General features: G+C 41.0%; 1 protein-coding gene across 2 annotated transcripts in view; it reads left to right on the forward strand.

Moving 5' to 3' along the window:
- The window catches only part of NRP2 (neuropilin 2), a 141,930-nt gene that overhangs the window by 104,430 nt on the left and 24,985 nt on the right, over nt 1-12,515 (forward strand). For both annotated transcript variants that reach the window (XM_066576079.1, XM_066576080.1), the window contains exons 13-15: nt 269-534; nt 7,062-7,158; nt 11,292-11,330. In XM_066576079.1, the coding sequence (XP_066432176.1) occupies nt 269-534; nt 7,062-7,158; nt 11,292-11,330 (402 nt within the window). The remainder of the gene's footprint in view (nt 1-268; nt 535-7,061; nt 7,159-11,291; nt 11,331-12,515) is intronic.

Here is a 12,515-nt window from a genome sequence, read left to right on the forward strand (position 1 = left end):
ATCAGTCAGGGACTTACATTAAACAAGTGCATGCTTTTTTCATTAGTTTAACTTTGTAACAAATTTATGAAAGAGAGAAATGATAGTAGCAGACAACATGAAGGTAGAATGGATACATTATGACTGATATTGTTTAACTGAAATACATCTACTACATACTATTAATATGGCTTACATTAGGCATGAGGGCTGTCCCAAACCTGATCCACACATATTACATTTTCTGGTAATTCATTAATATTACTCTTATTTTTACTTTTTTTTATAGCCAACAGTAAAAATTATCTTAGACTACCCAGCAGCGGAAGAAGAGAAGGCCAACATGCCCGATTACTTAGCCCCAGAGTGCATCAGCCCAGGTGTGCCTTTTGCTTGGCATTCCGTTATAGGGCATCGGGGACCAGCGGTGCCACATTGCGAGTGCTCAGGAATTCCAGCCAGGAAAACAGTTTGCTGTGGAAAATAAGAGAAGAACCGGGAAGTGAATGGAAAGATGGCAGAATCTTCCTGACAAGCTATGATGGAGATTATCAGGTACAAAGAAGTTTAGCTTAAAGTGAATGCTTGTTGAAGAGCTTTCTTAGGTTACCCTCTCCTACTGAAAGGGGTTGTCTCACTGCATTTTTTTTTTTATATAATGGTCGTTGAGATGTCCTTACATTAGAGAATGTGTGTGGTTACAGACTTACATTCCACTCATGTGGAGTTTCAGGTCCTTCACACACTGTACTGCACTCTTGTCCACTGGTCTTACTCTCCCGATGTCAACTATCTTACCCACTTGGTCATCAGATTATCATGAGTTCCAGATCACATTCCTATCGGAGGAGCAGGGCTAGCAGGAGGGTAAGAAATGCTGCAATATGCATTTCATGTGAATGCAGGAGAGGGTGGACCTCATAGCCTAAATGTGAAATAGAACGCTGTGGATGAGTTATTTAAAGGCAATCTGTCGGCTCCTATGAAACTCATAAAATAAAGTTATGGGCTCATTGGAGCTGAAGCGGATGTCAAACTCATACTCACCTTCTTCGCTATTTCCACACAGTCTGCTTGCAAAACTACCACTGCATCCATCCTACAGACTACATAGGCATACACATATAATGACATGACTAGTCCTCTCATTATCAGCACCCATCTGTGTAGTTGGAGGGATGCATGCAACTGTGGCTTTGCAAGTGGATGGCATGGGAACGACGAAGACGATATGTGTGAGTGTCAGATCCCAGAAATCAGCTCCTATGAGCCCTTACTATAGTTTTCGGGACATATAGGAGCTGACAGTTTCCCTTTAAGTGATGCCCATATAAAATTTTACATTTTTTTCGTGAGCAGACAACCCTTTTAATATTTTCATCACACCCTTAGTAATAGAGCACCTGTAGTTTTCTGAATCGTTGAAATACTCTTGGTTGTGAGGGTTGGCTGGGGATACTGCTTATTTCCATATGGACATATATGGGTATTGGATATGTGCGTAGAGTTCTCTGACTGTATCGAACATCCAAGGAGTAGCCAAATACCCCACTGTTACTTAGTTGAATTCCCAGGGGCTGAGCTAATTTTATAAATTGCCTTGGAATCTCCGCTTACCGCCACCAGCCGTAATACTTTAAATCTACATAAGCTTTCTTGAGCTTCACATGAAGGAAAAAAGGCTTCATTTTGTTGGTTTGTCCTAACTAATATCGCGGTTCTTAATACATCTCTTTTCCCAATTGTGCTCCTCATCATCATAGCAATTAGTTCACGTGTCACCTGGATATATCAAAGTGTTCTTGATTACGAAGAGCCCTAAATTTGTTCCCGGCGCCATTAGACAGATTTTGCAAGCCCTGGTGCTCTGCAGTCTGCATATATCATGAGGTTAATAAATTGTCAGCGGGCTCTAGGAGACAATCCAACTTCCAGGAGATTTGAATTAAAGGGACAGTTCTGGCAGATATGCAATAAGAGATTTGTATTAAGAGGATTTATAGTGTTTATTTTAATATTACAGGAGAATCTGGATGGCTCCCATCGGAGACTTCAGTTAAGCAGAGTTGTTTTCATTCTGTTTCTCGTGTTGTTATAGCAACTAAATGGTACGCTGCTTGTTATTCAGAAAGCACTGATCTATAGCAGCATTTGGGTCTTTGTGGATGGCATTAGGCTTTTGATGTATTCGGCAGAATGTTGAAGTCTTGTCTTGCTAAGAAAAAAAAAGTGTTCTCCACTCCCCATAGTCCCAACGTGCAGGTAGCAGCTCTGTGTTCCAAGTGTGATTGTAATCTAATAGAGATGACACCTAGGCACAAACAGACAGTTTAAGTGGAATAAAGACAATCTTTGAAGAGTACATGAATATTATCCAATGTGTTACAAGAGATGATTTTTCTGATATGATACTTATGTGGAGCAGGAGTTTTTGAGTATTCTTCTCACCTTTTATGAGAACTGTGTGTAGTCTACTGGGTGCTGCTGGCTTCATCTAGCAAAACGTTGATACTGCCACCGAATCACACATGTGGTTTTTGTGTCAACTTTTGCTATAGGTTTTTATGCAGTTTTTTTTTTTTTAGACAAAGCCAGAAATGGATGCAGAAGGAATAGGAAATATAAAGAACGGACTATTACTTCTTCTGGCCGTGGCTTAAAAAGCTGCCACAAAAACTGCATGTGTGCTTCCCGCCTTATTCTGCTACTTCATGTGAAACGGGGAATCGCTGTTTTTATTCATATTGTCACTTATTAATTGGGGATGAGTTATGACAATTTGGGCAATTGTTAGAATTGCTGTAAGTCATAGCAACCAGTCAGATATTGGTTCATATTTTGGATACCAGGCTACACATACTGCTAGGTACTTATAGTGCTAAGGATATTTGGAATGAGATCTAGCTAAAAATTCTAAAATGTTCTATACTAGAAAAACAACTACATTTATTTACAAAAATATGGGATATCTGTACTTTGAATGTTTTATCCATGGTGGCTCAGTGGTTAGCACTGTTGCCTTGCAGTGCTGGAGTCCTAGGTTCAAATCCAACTAAGGCTGCATTCCCACGAACGTATATCGGCTCGGTTTTCACGCCGAGCCGATATACGTCGTTCTCCTCTGCAGGGGGGAGGATGGAAGAGCCAGGAGCAGGAACTGAGCTCCCGCCCCCTCTCTGCCTCCTCTCCGCCCTTCTGCACTATTTGCAATGGGGAGAGGCGGGACAGGGCGAGGCTAATTCTCGTAACTTACCCCCACCCCATCCCGCCTCCTTTCATTGCAAATAGTGCAGAGGGGCGGAGAAGGGGCGGGAGCTCTGTTCCTGCTCCTGGCTCTTCCATCCCCCCCCCCCCCCCCTGCAGAGGAGAACAACGTATATCGGCTCGGCGTGAAAACCGAGCCGATATATGTTCGTGGGAATACAGCCTTAGTTGGATTTGAACCTAGGACTCCAGAACTGCAAGGCAGCATGCCTTTATATGCCAGTCCAAGACATGCAGGCATAAGATATGTCAGATTTATACAGAGCTGCATAGTAAACGTGGTGCTTTTTGAGCCAAAAAATAGTTTCCACTGCTTTTGGTGCCTTCCCCCCCCCCCCCATTATTAATAAATCTACTGCTACAAAAGTAGCCTCACCCCATAACAGTTAACTCTTCCCACTTTTTCTCTGGAGTGTCAAAAAGCACTCAAAATGTTGCAAATTTTTGCTCAAAAAAATTGTGCAACAACATTTGTGACTTTCTTTCTGCCTTTATAAATCCCCCTATATGTTTAGGTTCCTCCCAAAGTGTCCCTCTGCACTTCAATGTATTTATGTACAAACATAACCAGTTTATATCTACAGACTTCAGTCAAGCAGCGCCCCTTGTGGACAAATCAGGTTTTAAAATAGAGTATTTTTTTTAAATCTACAAATTAATAGAGATTTATATTCAAATGTTCGGATAATTTCTTTCCCTAACTTTCCCATATACTTTCTGCAGGGGGCCCTGACCTGCTTTGTATTTATGTGGAAGGGAATGCAGTGCATAGCGATATACTAATCATCATAAGACATGCATTGTCTATACTCACAGGACGCTGGGCAGAGCCTGACTGCAGCTTCTTCTGTACTTGGTCTGTCCAGTGTCTCACAATGAGTAATGGCAGTCACTTTCAATGAATGCAGTTAATATGTGTATACAGTCAGTGCAGGATACCACATGACCGGGGGATTAGTAATCCTCATGAGAACTAAGTTTTAAACATCTGAGGGCTTAAACACATAGGCGTGATTTTGTCCTGTTCTGCGTTCATTTTCATTAGTGGGGTTCTCGCTCCTTAACAGTACGGCTAAGAAAAGATAGGACTTGCCGCATCTTTCCCCCCACGTAGCTAATACTACATGCAGGATATGGCAGGACCTTTCTTTTTTTTTCAAACTCCTGTGCAATGGAGTGGAGTTTAAATGGCCCTAGAAGGGGAAAAAAATGCTCATGTGCAACTACGCTATGTAGCGGCGAGCGTAGTTGCACATACGGCCATGTGTAGCGCCCTGAAACTGCAGTTGATAAGAAAAATGCATATTTGTTCAAACTATTGCATTTCTACTGACATCAGCAATGGGTGGAAATATGATAGTGGCGCAACGCAAATTCAGGATACGATGCAGCCAAAGGAGTTCCAAAAATTACTCAATATTTCAGAAATAGGCAGAATTCTTCCACATTTCTCACCAAAAATCCACAACCCTAATCCGCTGCTGTGAATTCCGCAGACAAACCTGCAAGTCTCATTGTGGATTTTGATGTAGGAATTACCAACAGAACTAAGCCGTTTTCATTCCGGAGAAGTATGGATTTTGGTGTGGAATTTACCATGGCATGTGATGTGGAATGAGGAAAAATTCCACCCGTGTGAAAGGTCTCTAAAAAGCTCAGTGCAGCCAATTTCTCCAGCCAAGTATGCTGCATGTACTCCTTACTATGTTTGGTATGATCTGCGAAGCTTCAGAAGAGTACGGCTTTTCTGCAAAAACTCTTCTACAAATTTACATGATAATGCAGGAATGAAGTTCAGGAAATACAATTGATGCAAATTGTGTGGCAGATATGTAGAAGATGTTACTGCTAATTATTGTGCAAATTAGCACATCGACGGGGAAAACGTGACGGGAAAAGATGTGAGATCTCAAAAGTACAATCTGCAAAATGATACACGTCAATGACTTCTTGTGTATCTCCTGGAGTCCGTTCCACGTACACAGCTACAGTGCACTGCTGAAAAACCTCCTATCATTATAGAAATAGGAGCGATGCAACTATGTGTTAATAAGGGGGGTAGATGATATACTATGATCTTGGAAGTGGCACAAGACTACATGACCGATTCAATAGGCAGCCGAGAAAACATACGGTGACATCACATGGACATCTATGGGGATGGTTTGGGTGCAGGCTTTACAAACACCCTTCTTGGCCATTTTCTTTGCATTCTCCATTAGCACTAATATCCCCTTAAACAAGATTACACACCAATTTTGAAACATTCATTCATCCCGCAGATTGACGTTTGTAAATAAAGGAATATGAAATGTTACAATGTGTCAAGACGACTGCATCGCTTTCAATATTTCATTTTTAATTCAGTTATCATTTGAGCTGCAGGCAGCGATTTTTGATTTGCTGTCGGATGATGAATTCTAAGAGGAAATTCATAGATTGCCATAGCCGACATCTAATTAAATAATCATTCCTTTGTTTGCTCTAACGACACTTTTCAGAAAAGGGCGTAGTTCAAAGTTGAAAGCATTTCCTATCATTTGATTTAAAAGGGCTAAACTGTCTTTTTTTTTTGCTTTTGCGCCGCTGTTCCTTTAAGGACAGACATGATTGCATTGATTATTGAAGAGGTAAGCAACTGTATTAATCAGCTCTGAGTGAGGAAGTGCCATGGTGCTGGAAAGAAATTGCATTTTAAATTCTAATTGTTTAGTCCTCCGTTAGAGAGACCCGCAGCTAATGTGCAGCAGCAGGCTTCCTTGTGCTTTTCTTGGTAGCCAATAGCAACGCGGCTGTACTGAACATGTACTTAAAAATGAGTCCTGAGTATAAATTATGTACATAGTGCTGTCCCTGTAGAACTATATTTAACAAAACAGCCAGTACGCTGACCGGGAGCCAAGTCGTAGTGTCGGGAGGGGGAGAGCTCTCCTTCCCAATCTGTTTAGTCTATGTTAAATGCAAACAGGTAGAGGATATTTCCTTGACATTAAAAGCAGAGATTCAATCCTTCAGTTCGCTATTTGTAATATTGTAACCTGAGATTAAATGGAAATTATATTGACGGTGTTCTAAGCCAGGAGGCTGCAGCATTAACACCTTGTAATAAGTAATGCTGCCTAGCTTGAGTGCTGTTGAAAATAGGTGTAATTCACTGACATTTGGGCTCATTACTCTTAAACGGGTTCTTCAGTTGTAAATGGTTTCTGTCAACAGGAAAAGGTTATGAATATTTGATTGGCAGAGTTCTGCTGCTCAGGGCACCCACTCATAAGCTGTTCACCGGGCTGATGCATTCATCCACTGAGAGCTAGTTTCTGAGGGAAGTAGAAGACAGCTCTGTTTATGCTGCAGTGGTCAGGCTTGGTATTACGGGCTAAGTTTGTAAGCCTGACCACTACAGTGGAAAGGGAGCTGTCTGTCTCGTGCAGAAATCCGCTCACTGCATGAGCACACCAGCCCCACCAGCAGATGATCAGAGATGGTCCTGGGCATCAGATCCACTCCAGTTAAAAACACTGATTTGTGGACTAATCTGGTAACTATCCTATATGGAAGATGTGGGCTATTACAGGAATCCATAGTATCAAATGGAAGTCGCCACTGCTATATTTTATACAAATAATCATAGGATTGTGGTTTTACAAGAAGCTAATAACCGTGATTACATGATATATCCTTATAGACCGTCTTCTCAACATGAAAGTCATTTAATGACAGTGTCTATTAAAATATTAGATATCATTTACCATCAACCAATTGCTGTTTTGCTGTAGTTAATAGCAATAATCATATTCTTTTTTTTTTTTTGCTTGCAGGTTGTCATCGAAGGAATTGTTGGTAAAGGCCAATCAGGAGAGATTGCTGTGGATGACATTCGAATAGTTAATGGCATCCCCCTGGAAGACTGCATGGGTAAGAGGATTTGGATTGTAAATCCAACAGTTTGAGTAATATTCCTATTGTATAGTGATATGTAGGGCAAGTTGCCGGTAAAGCTTGGTTTAAGTTGTCCATGGTGCAGTTGTTCACTCTCATAGAAGAGATGTCTTAAAGGAGCTTTAGCAGACGCCTATTCCCATTCTTAAAGGGGTTGGTCCGTTTATCAGTTATCCTTGCAAATGCTTGTAAAGCATATCATCATAACATAGTATATAAGGCGGAAAAAAGACATATGTCCATCGAGTTCAGCCTATTACCCCCCAATCATGCCTGCAGTTTTGATATACAGCACCCCCTTCTATCTGTTTAAAGCCCCATCTCTTTTGCTGACCTTGGTGTTGTAAGTCCTGCATACCACTTGGCTCCTCACTTAAGTAGAAAGGTTTATAGGCTCCTTATACTCTGGATTTTAGATGTATGCACTGTATGGATTTTTATTATTTGATCTTCTATTGACCCTTGCATTTAGCAAAGCACAATAAAGAATCCAGAGGACCCTATGTCCAATATTATGGGGTGGGGGCTGACTGTTGTGATTGTGGAAAACCTTTCAAGTAATGTAACAAAGGAGCTGATGTTTGGAAACATATCCTACATTGAATGTAGAGTTTTACAATCAGCTTGAGTGTTGTAAACCGAAGCAAGCTTTTAAAAGCTTTCACACACCTAGTCCACAAGTGAGGTTTCCATGCCATAAGTTTTAGTACATGCAATAAGATCAAGCAATGGGTTCTAGCATGGATGAGAAAATGCATCATCGGTTTATATACAACAAAAAGATCTGCAATATCAATGTATCGCCTTTCTATTCCCAGTCATGTTCACGGTAACATCCTCTCCTAAAACATGCACCCCAGCTGCCACTCAGCAGTCTTCCCATTTAAAGGTTAATGAGCAACTAGAATGGCTTTTTAATCCTTCCCTTACTATTAGCATTGCAAAATAAAGCATTGGCAGCTCTGACATTTGGTTAACCAACGGAACTTACACACAATAGAAAAACCTAGAATGGTACCAAGTATGATACAAAATAACCCTATTAATATGTCAGATTCTAGTTTAGGACTACTGCCTGCTGAGTTTGGGACTGAAGGCAAATAATAATAATCAGTATAATATTGAAGGACTTTTTAGGTCAGGATTACTATATCTATGTTCCTATACAATGCTACATACCATTCCATATAAAACTTGCAAGATACAGTAACTAATCAAAAGGATGATTACACTGATTGGCCACTGTATTAGAGACACCTGCTCCTTTGTGATTGGAGCTTCCCTGTATGGAAATATGACATGTGACCCCAGAGTATAACATAAACTCAAGTGAGCAAGTCTTTCATGGATCAGTTTTAGTGTGAATTCACATTAGAATGGGAAAATCAAGCAATATGAATGACTTCAAACAAGGTCTGGTCATCAGTGCAAGACAAGCTGGGGGCCAGTATTTCAAAAACTGCTAACCTTGTACGGTTGAGAGCATAACAAGAATGGTGTGACTAAGGAAAAACATCTAGTAAAAGGGGATCCTGGGGATGTTAGCAACTATTCAACAAAGGGGTCAGAGGAGGGTGTCAAGAATCATTCTTATGAACAGACAGTGCACAGTCAAGCAAACTGCAGCCAAATATAACGCCGGCACTCCAACTTCTGTGTTCGAAAACACAATTCGTTGTTCCTTAGTACAAATTGGGAAGGTCTATCGGTGGAACTACTTGCCTGTGAATCCTGTGATTAGCACAGTGCTGGAAGATGAAGTTTATGTGACAGCTGCCAGTTGTTCTTCTCTGTGGGAGGGTAAATGCTAAACAAATGGTACTAGGAACGCAACACAGCGCTGGAGAAGGATCCAGGATGCCGTCGGTCCTTGGTGGTGGAACACATAGCATTTAATACTTACCCTGCTGGCTCCTGGTCCAGCGCCATGTTGTGTTCCTAGCACCATTTGTTTAGTACAGATGGGCCATTGCAGAAGATTAGTTCATTTTGCATTGCTGTCTAAGAGGAACAGAAAGACAAGACTCCAGTGGGCAAAAGAGTGCAAAAATTAGAACAATGAGCAGAGGAAAAACATCGCCTGGTCAGATTAATTCAAATTTCAGTTTTTCCTTGTTGTTGGGAGGGTCCGAATTTGGAGCAAGCAGCATGAATCGAAGAACCCTTCCTGTCAGGTGTCCACAGTTCAGGCTAGTGGAGGTGGAGTAATGGTGTGAGCAATTTTTACTTGGCGCACCCTTTGTGCTCTGATATGAATACCCGTGGTTCTAGTTGGGTATCTCTAATGAAGTGGCCACTCATCTCATTTCTATTACAGTCCGCCTGTTATTTTACTTTCAAGAGTCAGAGATGTAGATAAGTAGGATTCTAAAGTTCTGGACCACAAAATTAGATTTCTGGGAAATAATTGCTCATTCAGTCAAGGATGATTTACTGATCATAATTTTTTTTCTATGAGGCTTGCCAAATGCTTATAGGTCCTATTTCATCAACCTTTAACCACAATAAATACATTTGTCCCTTTGTAGAAAAATATTTAAACTACAGAAATAGACACCTTAAAGTGGTTTTCCCATAACTTAAAATTGCATCACGCCCACTTTGTCCTTCCTGCTTGCTGCTGACCAGAACATGTGACTGCTGCAGCCAATCACTGGCCACAGCAGTGATCTTCTATAGCCGGTGATTGGCTGCAGCAGTCACATGTCTTGGTCAGTAGCAACCAGGAAGGACAAAGTGGTTGTGAGATCATTTTAAGTCATGGGAAACCACTTTAAGTAGCAGGCTTAGAATCATGGGAAATGTAGTTCTGCAAAAGCTTACACAATATATTGTGCCATGTATAATTACTGGTAGCCATGAGATCATAATTACCTTATCCCATTTAAAGATGACACAGCAGCGAGTATATAGACTGAGTGCCAAATCAATACACATCACTTGCACGCATGCTCTGCATCGACATTGCATATTAAATGAAGTGTAATGAATCCAGAGGGAGTTTGGGCTCGTATCTGAAATTAACTGACTAATATGGTTTACGACAAGATATCTATAAGTGTTGTGCACTAACTACAATGAGCATAAATGCTTCCAAGACAGCAGTGTAAGACTCTTTAACACTTTGTTTTTGTGATCAGTTTGGTGTACTTGTTGGGATGGCTCTCAGCACATAAGTCGAATGGATCCATAGGCCTTCATTGACTGAACAGTGGCCCTATGGTCCTCTCTGTGGTCGGTATCTGGGATACTGTTTTTGCTTTTTCGGATGGTATGCAACAGCAGACTGCACTATTCCATCCAGATATATCTTGTAAAAAGAGAAGGTATATATTGAACAGACACCACAATAGTATATTAGTAGAGATGAGTGAGCGTACTCGGAAAAGCACTACTCGCTCGAGTAATTTGCTTTATCCGAGTATCGCTGTGCTCGTCCCTGAAGATTCGGGTGCCGGCACGGAGCGGGGAGCTGCAGGGGAGAGTGGGGAGGAACGGAGGGAAGATCTTTCTCTCCCTCTCTCCCGCCCGCTCTCCCCTGCTCCCCGCTGCGACTCACCTGTCAGCCGCAGCGGCACCCGAATCTTCAGGGACGAGCACAGCGATACTCGGATAAAGCAAATTACTCGAGCGAGTAGTGCTTTTCCGAGTACGCTCGCTCATCTCTATATATTAGTTAACAGATGTCACTGTACGGCATTTATCACAGGCATCTGTTTAACGGTATATCATGAGCTTTTCAATAGCTTTTCATGAGGATATCTGTTAAACCATACTATTGCAGTCTATGGGTGATGAAAGTGTTAAATGAATGCCTAATAGTGGCATTAATCACTCATAGGATACAATGGCACCTCTTTAATAGATATGACTTTTTACAAGATCCCACTGTAGCCTATGGGAGACGGATACCACTAGTAGGCATCCGTCACAGCTTCTGCTAAATGCATACGTCGGGAGCTTTACCTGGCACATGCGTTTAAAGGAAGTCATTAAGGCGGTGTGAGAAAAACCAAAAATGAAGCAACACAATTTGTAATGTTGACAAACACAGTTCAATTGGCTGAATTCCTTCTAGAACATAACATGTATTTTGTTTTCTATTCTAGAACCAATCTCTGCTTTTCCCAAACCAACTGTATATCCAGGTAAGCATTTTAACATCATGTATAGTTTTTAATCACAACTAAATTAATTCATCATCAGTTCATCTGTATAAATGTATATAATGTTAAGGCTTCACTATCCTCACAACCTGAATATTCACACATAGTAGCCCAGGAAGCTGATATATGGGGATATGTTTGAAAGGGTCCTCACATTGGAAAGCTACAACCACAGATTATTTTTTTCTCCTCGTTAAAAAAAATGAAGATTTTCCAGGGGTAAAGTATTTTTTTAAGCTTTTGACATGTCATAGTAAAATGGCGGAATTTTGATCAGTTGGGTCCACAAACACCCACCAATTGCTGTAACAAAGGGACACTCATCTCTGTGCCTTTCCAGCTCTGACTATGTTTTTTTCATCTCTCGTTGCGGAATAGAGTGGTGTAGAGGCTCCTAGAAAGGGTGTGGTTCACTAACCCAAACTGTCATGCAGAAGAACCAAAAATATGAAGGGTCACAACTGAGTGTCCTGCCCCTTTGATCCAGCAAATAGTGGGGCTCTAGCAGACCTCCACCAACCAAAACTTATAACCGGTTACTATAACATGTAAGAAGTTCTTGGAAATGCTAGCCACCTTTTATGGATTTTTGTTAACCTTAAGGAAGTTCTATTTGTTTATTCGGGTGGGGGTGGGGAGGGGGGAGAATCACTTATGACTAGTCTTGAATGAAAAGAACAAGTAGAACCCTGTTTTGGGTCAAACTTTGCTGAAAGTTTTAGCAACGTTCTACTCGAAACAGAGTTCTACTGGTTTGGTCACTAAACTCTAGTTTGAATACTGGTGTATAACACTATCTAACAGTCATAAAAGCCCTTTTAAAAAAAACCTCAGAGTGTAATACAGGGCTTTTATGGTTCTTAGACTGTGTTATACAACAATTTTAGCAGTTTTGGTGAACTCCTGTTTCGGTTCGAACTAATTGGGCCAAACCCAAATTTTTGTGAAAGCTCGATGAACCACCCAAACCAAACTTTTCAAAAGTTAACTGACCTGACAACTCCTAATATCTTGGCTTCCTGGATCTCTATGATACCATACAAGAGTGGGATTTTATAGTAACTTATAGTTAGACCTGAAGTTCCAGGTTTTGAGTGAAGTTAGGCTTTAATATTATACCAGTTGGTCACTGCTGAAGGTAAGTGATTGAACATTGATTAAGATTAG

Source organism: Eleutherodactylus coqui, chromosome 8 (genome assembly GCF_035609145.1).
Source record: "Eleutherodactylus coqui strain aEleCoq1 chromosome 8, aEleCoq1.hap1, whole genome shotgun sequence".
NCBI lineage: Eukaryota > Metazoa > Chordata > Amphibia > Anura > Eleutherodactylidae > Eleutherodactylus > Eleutherodactylus coqui.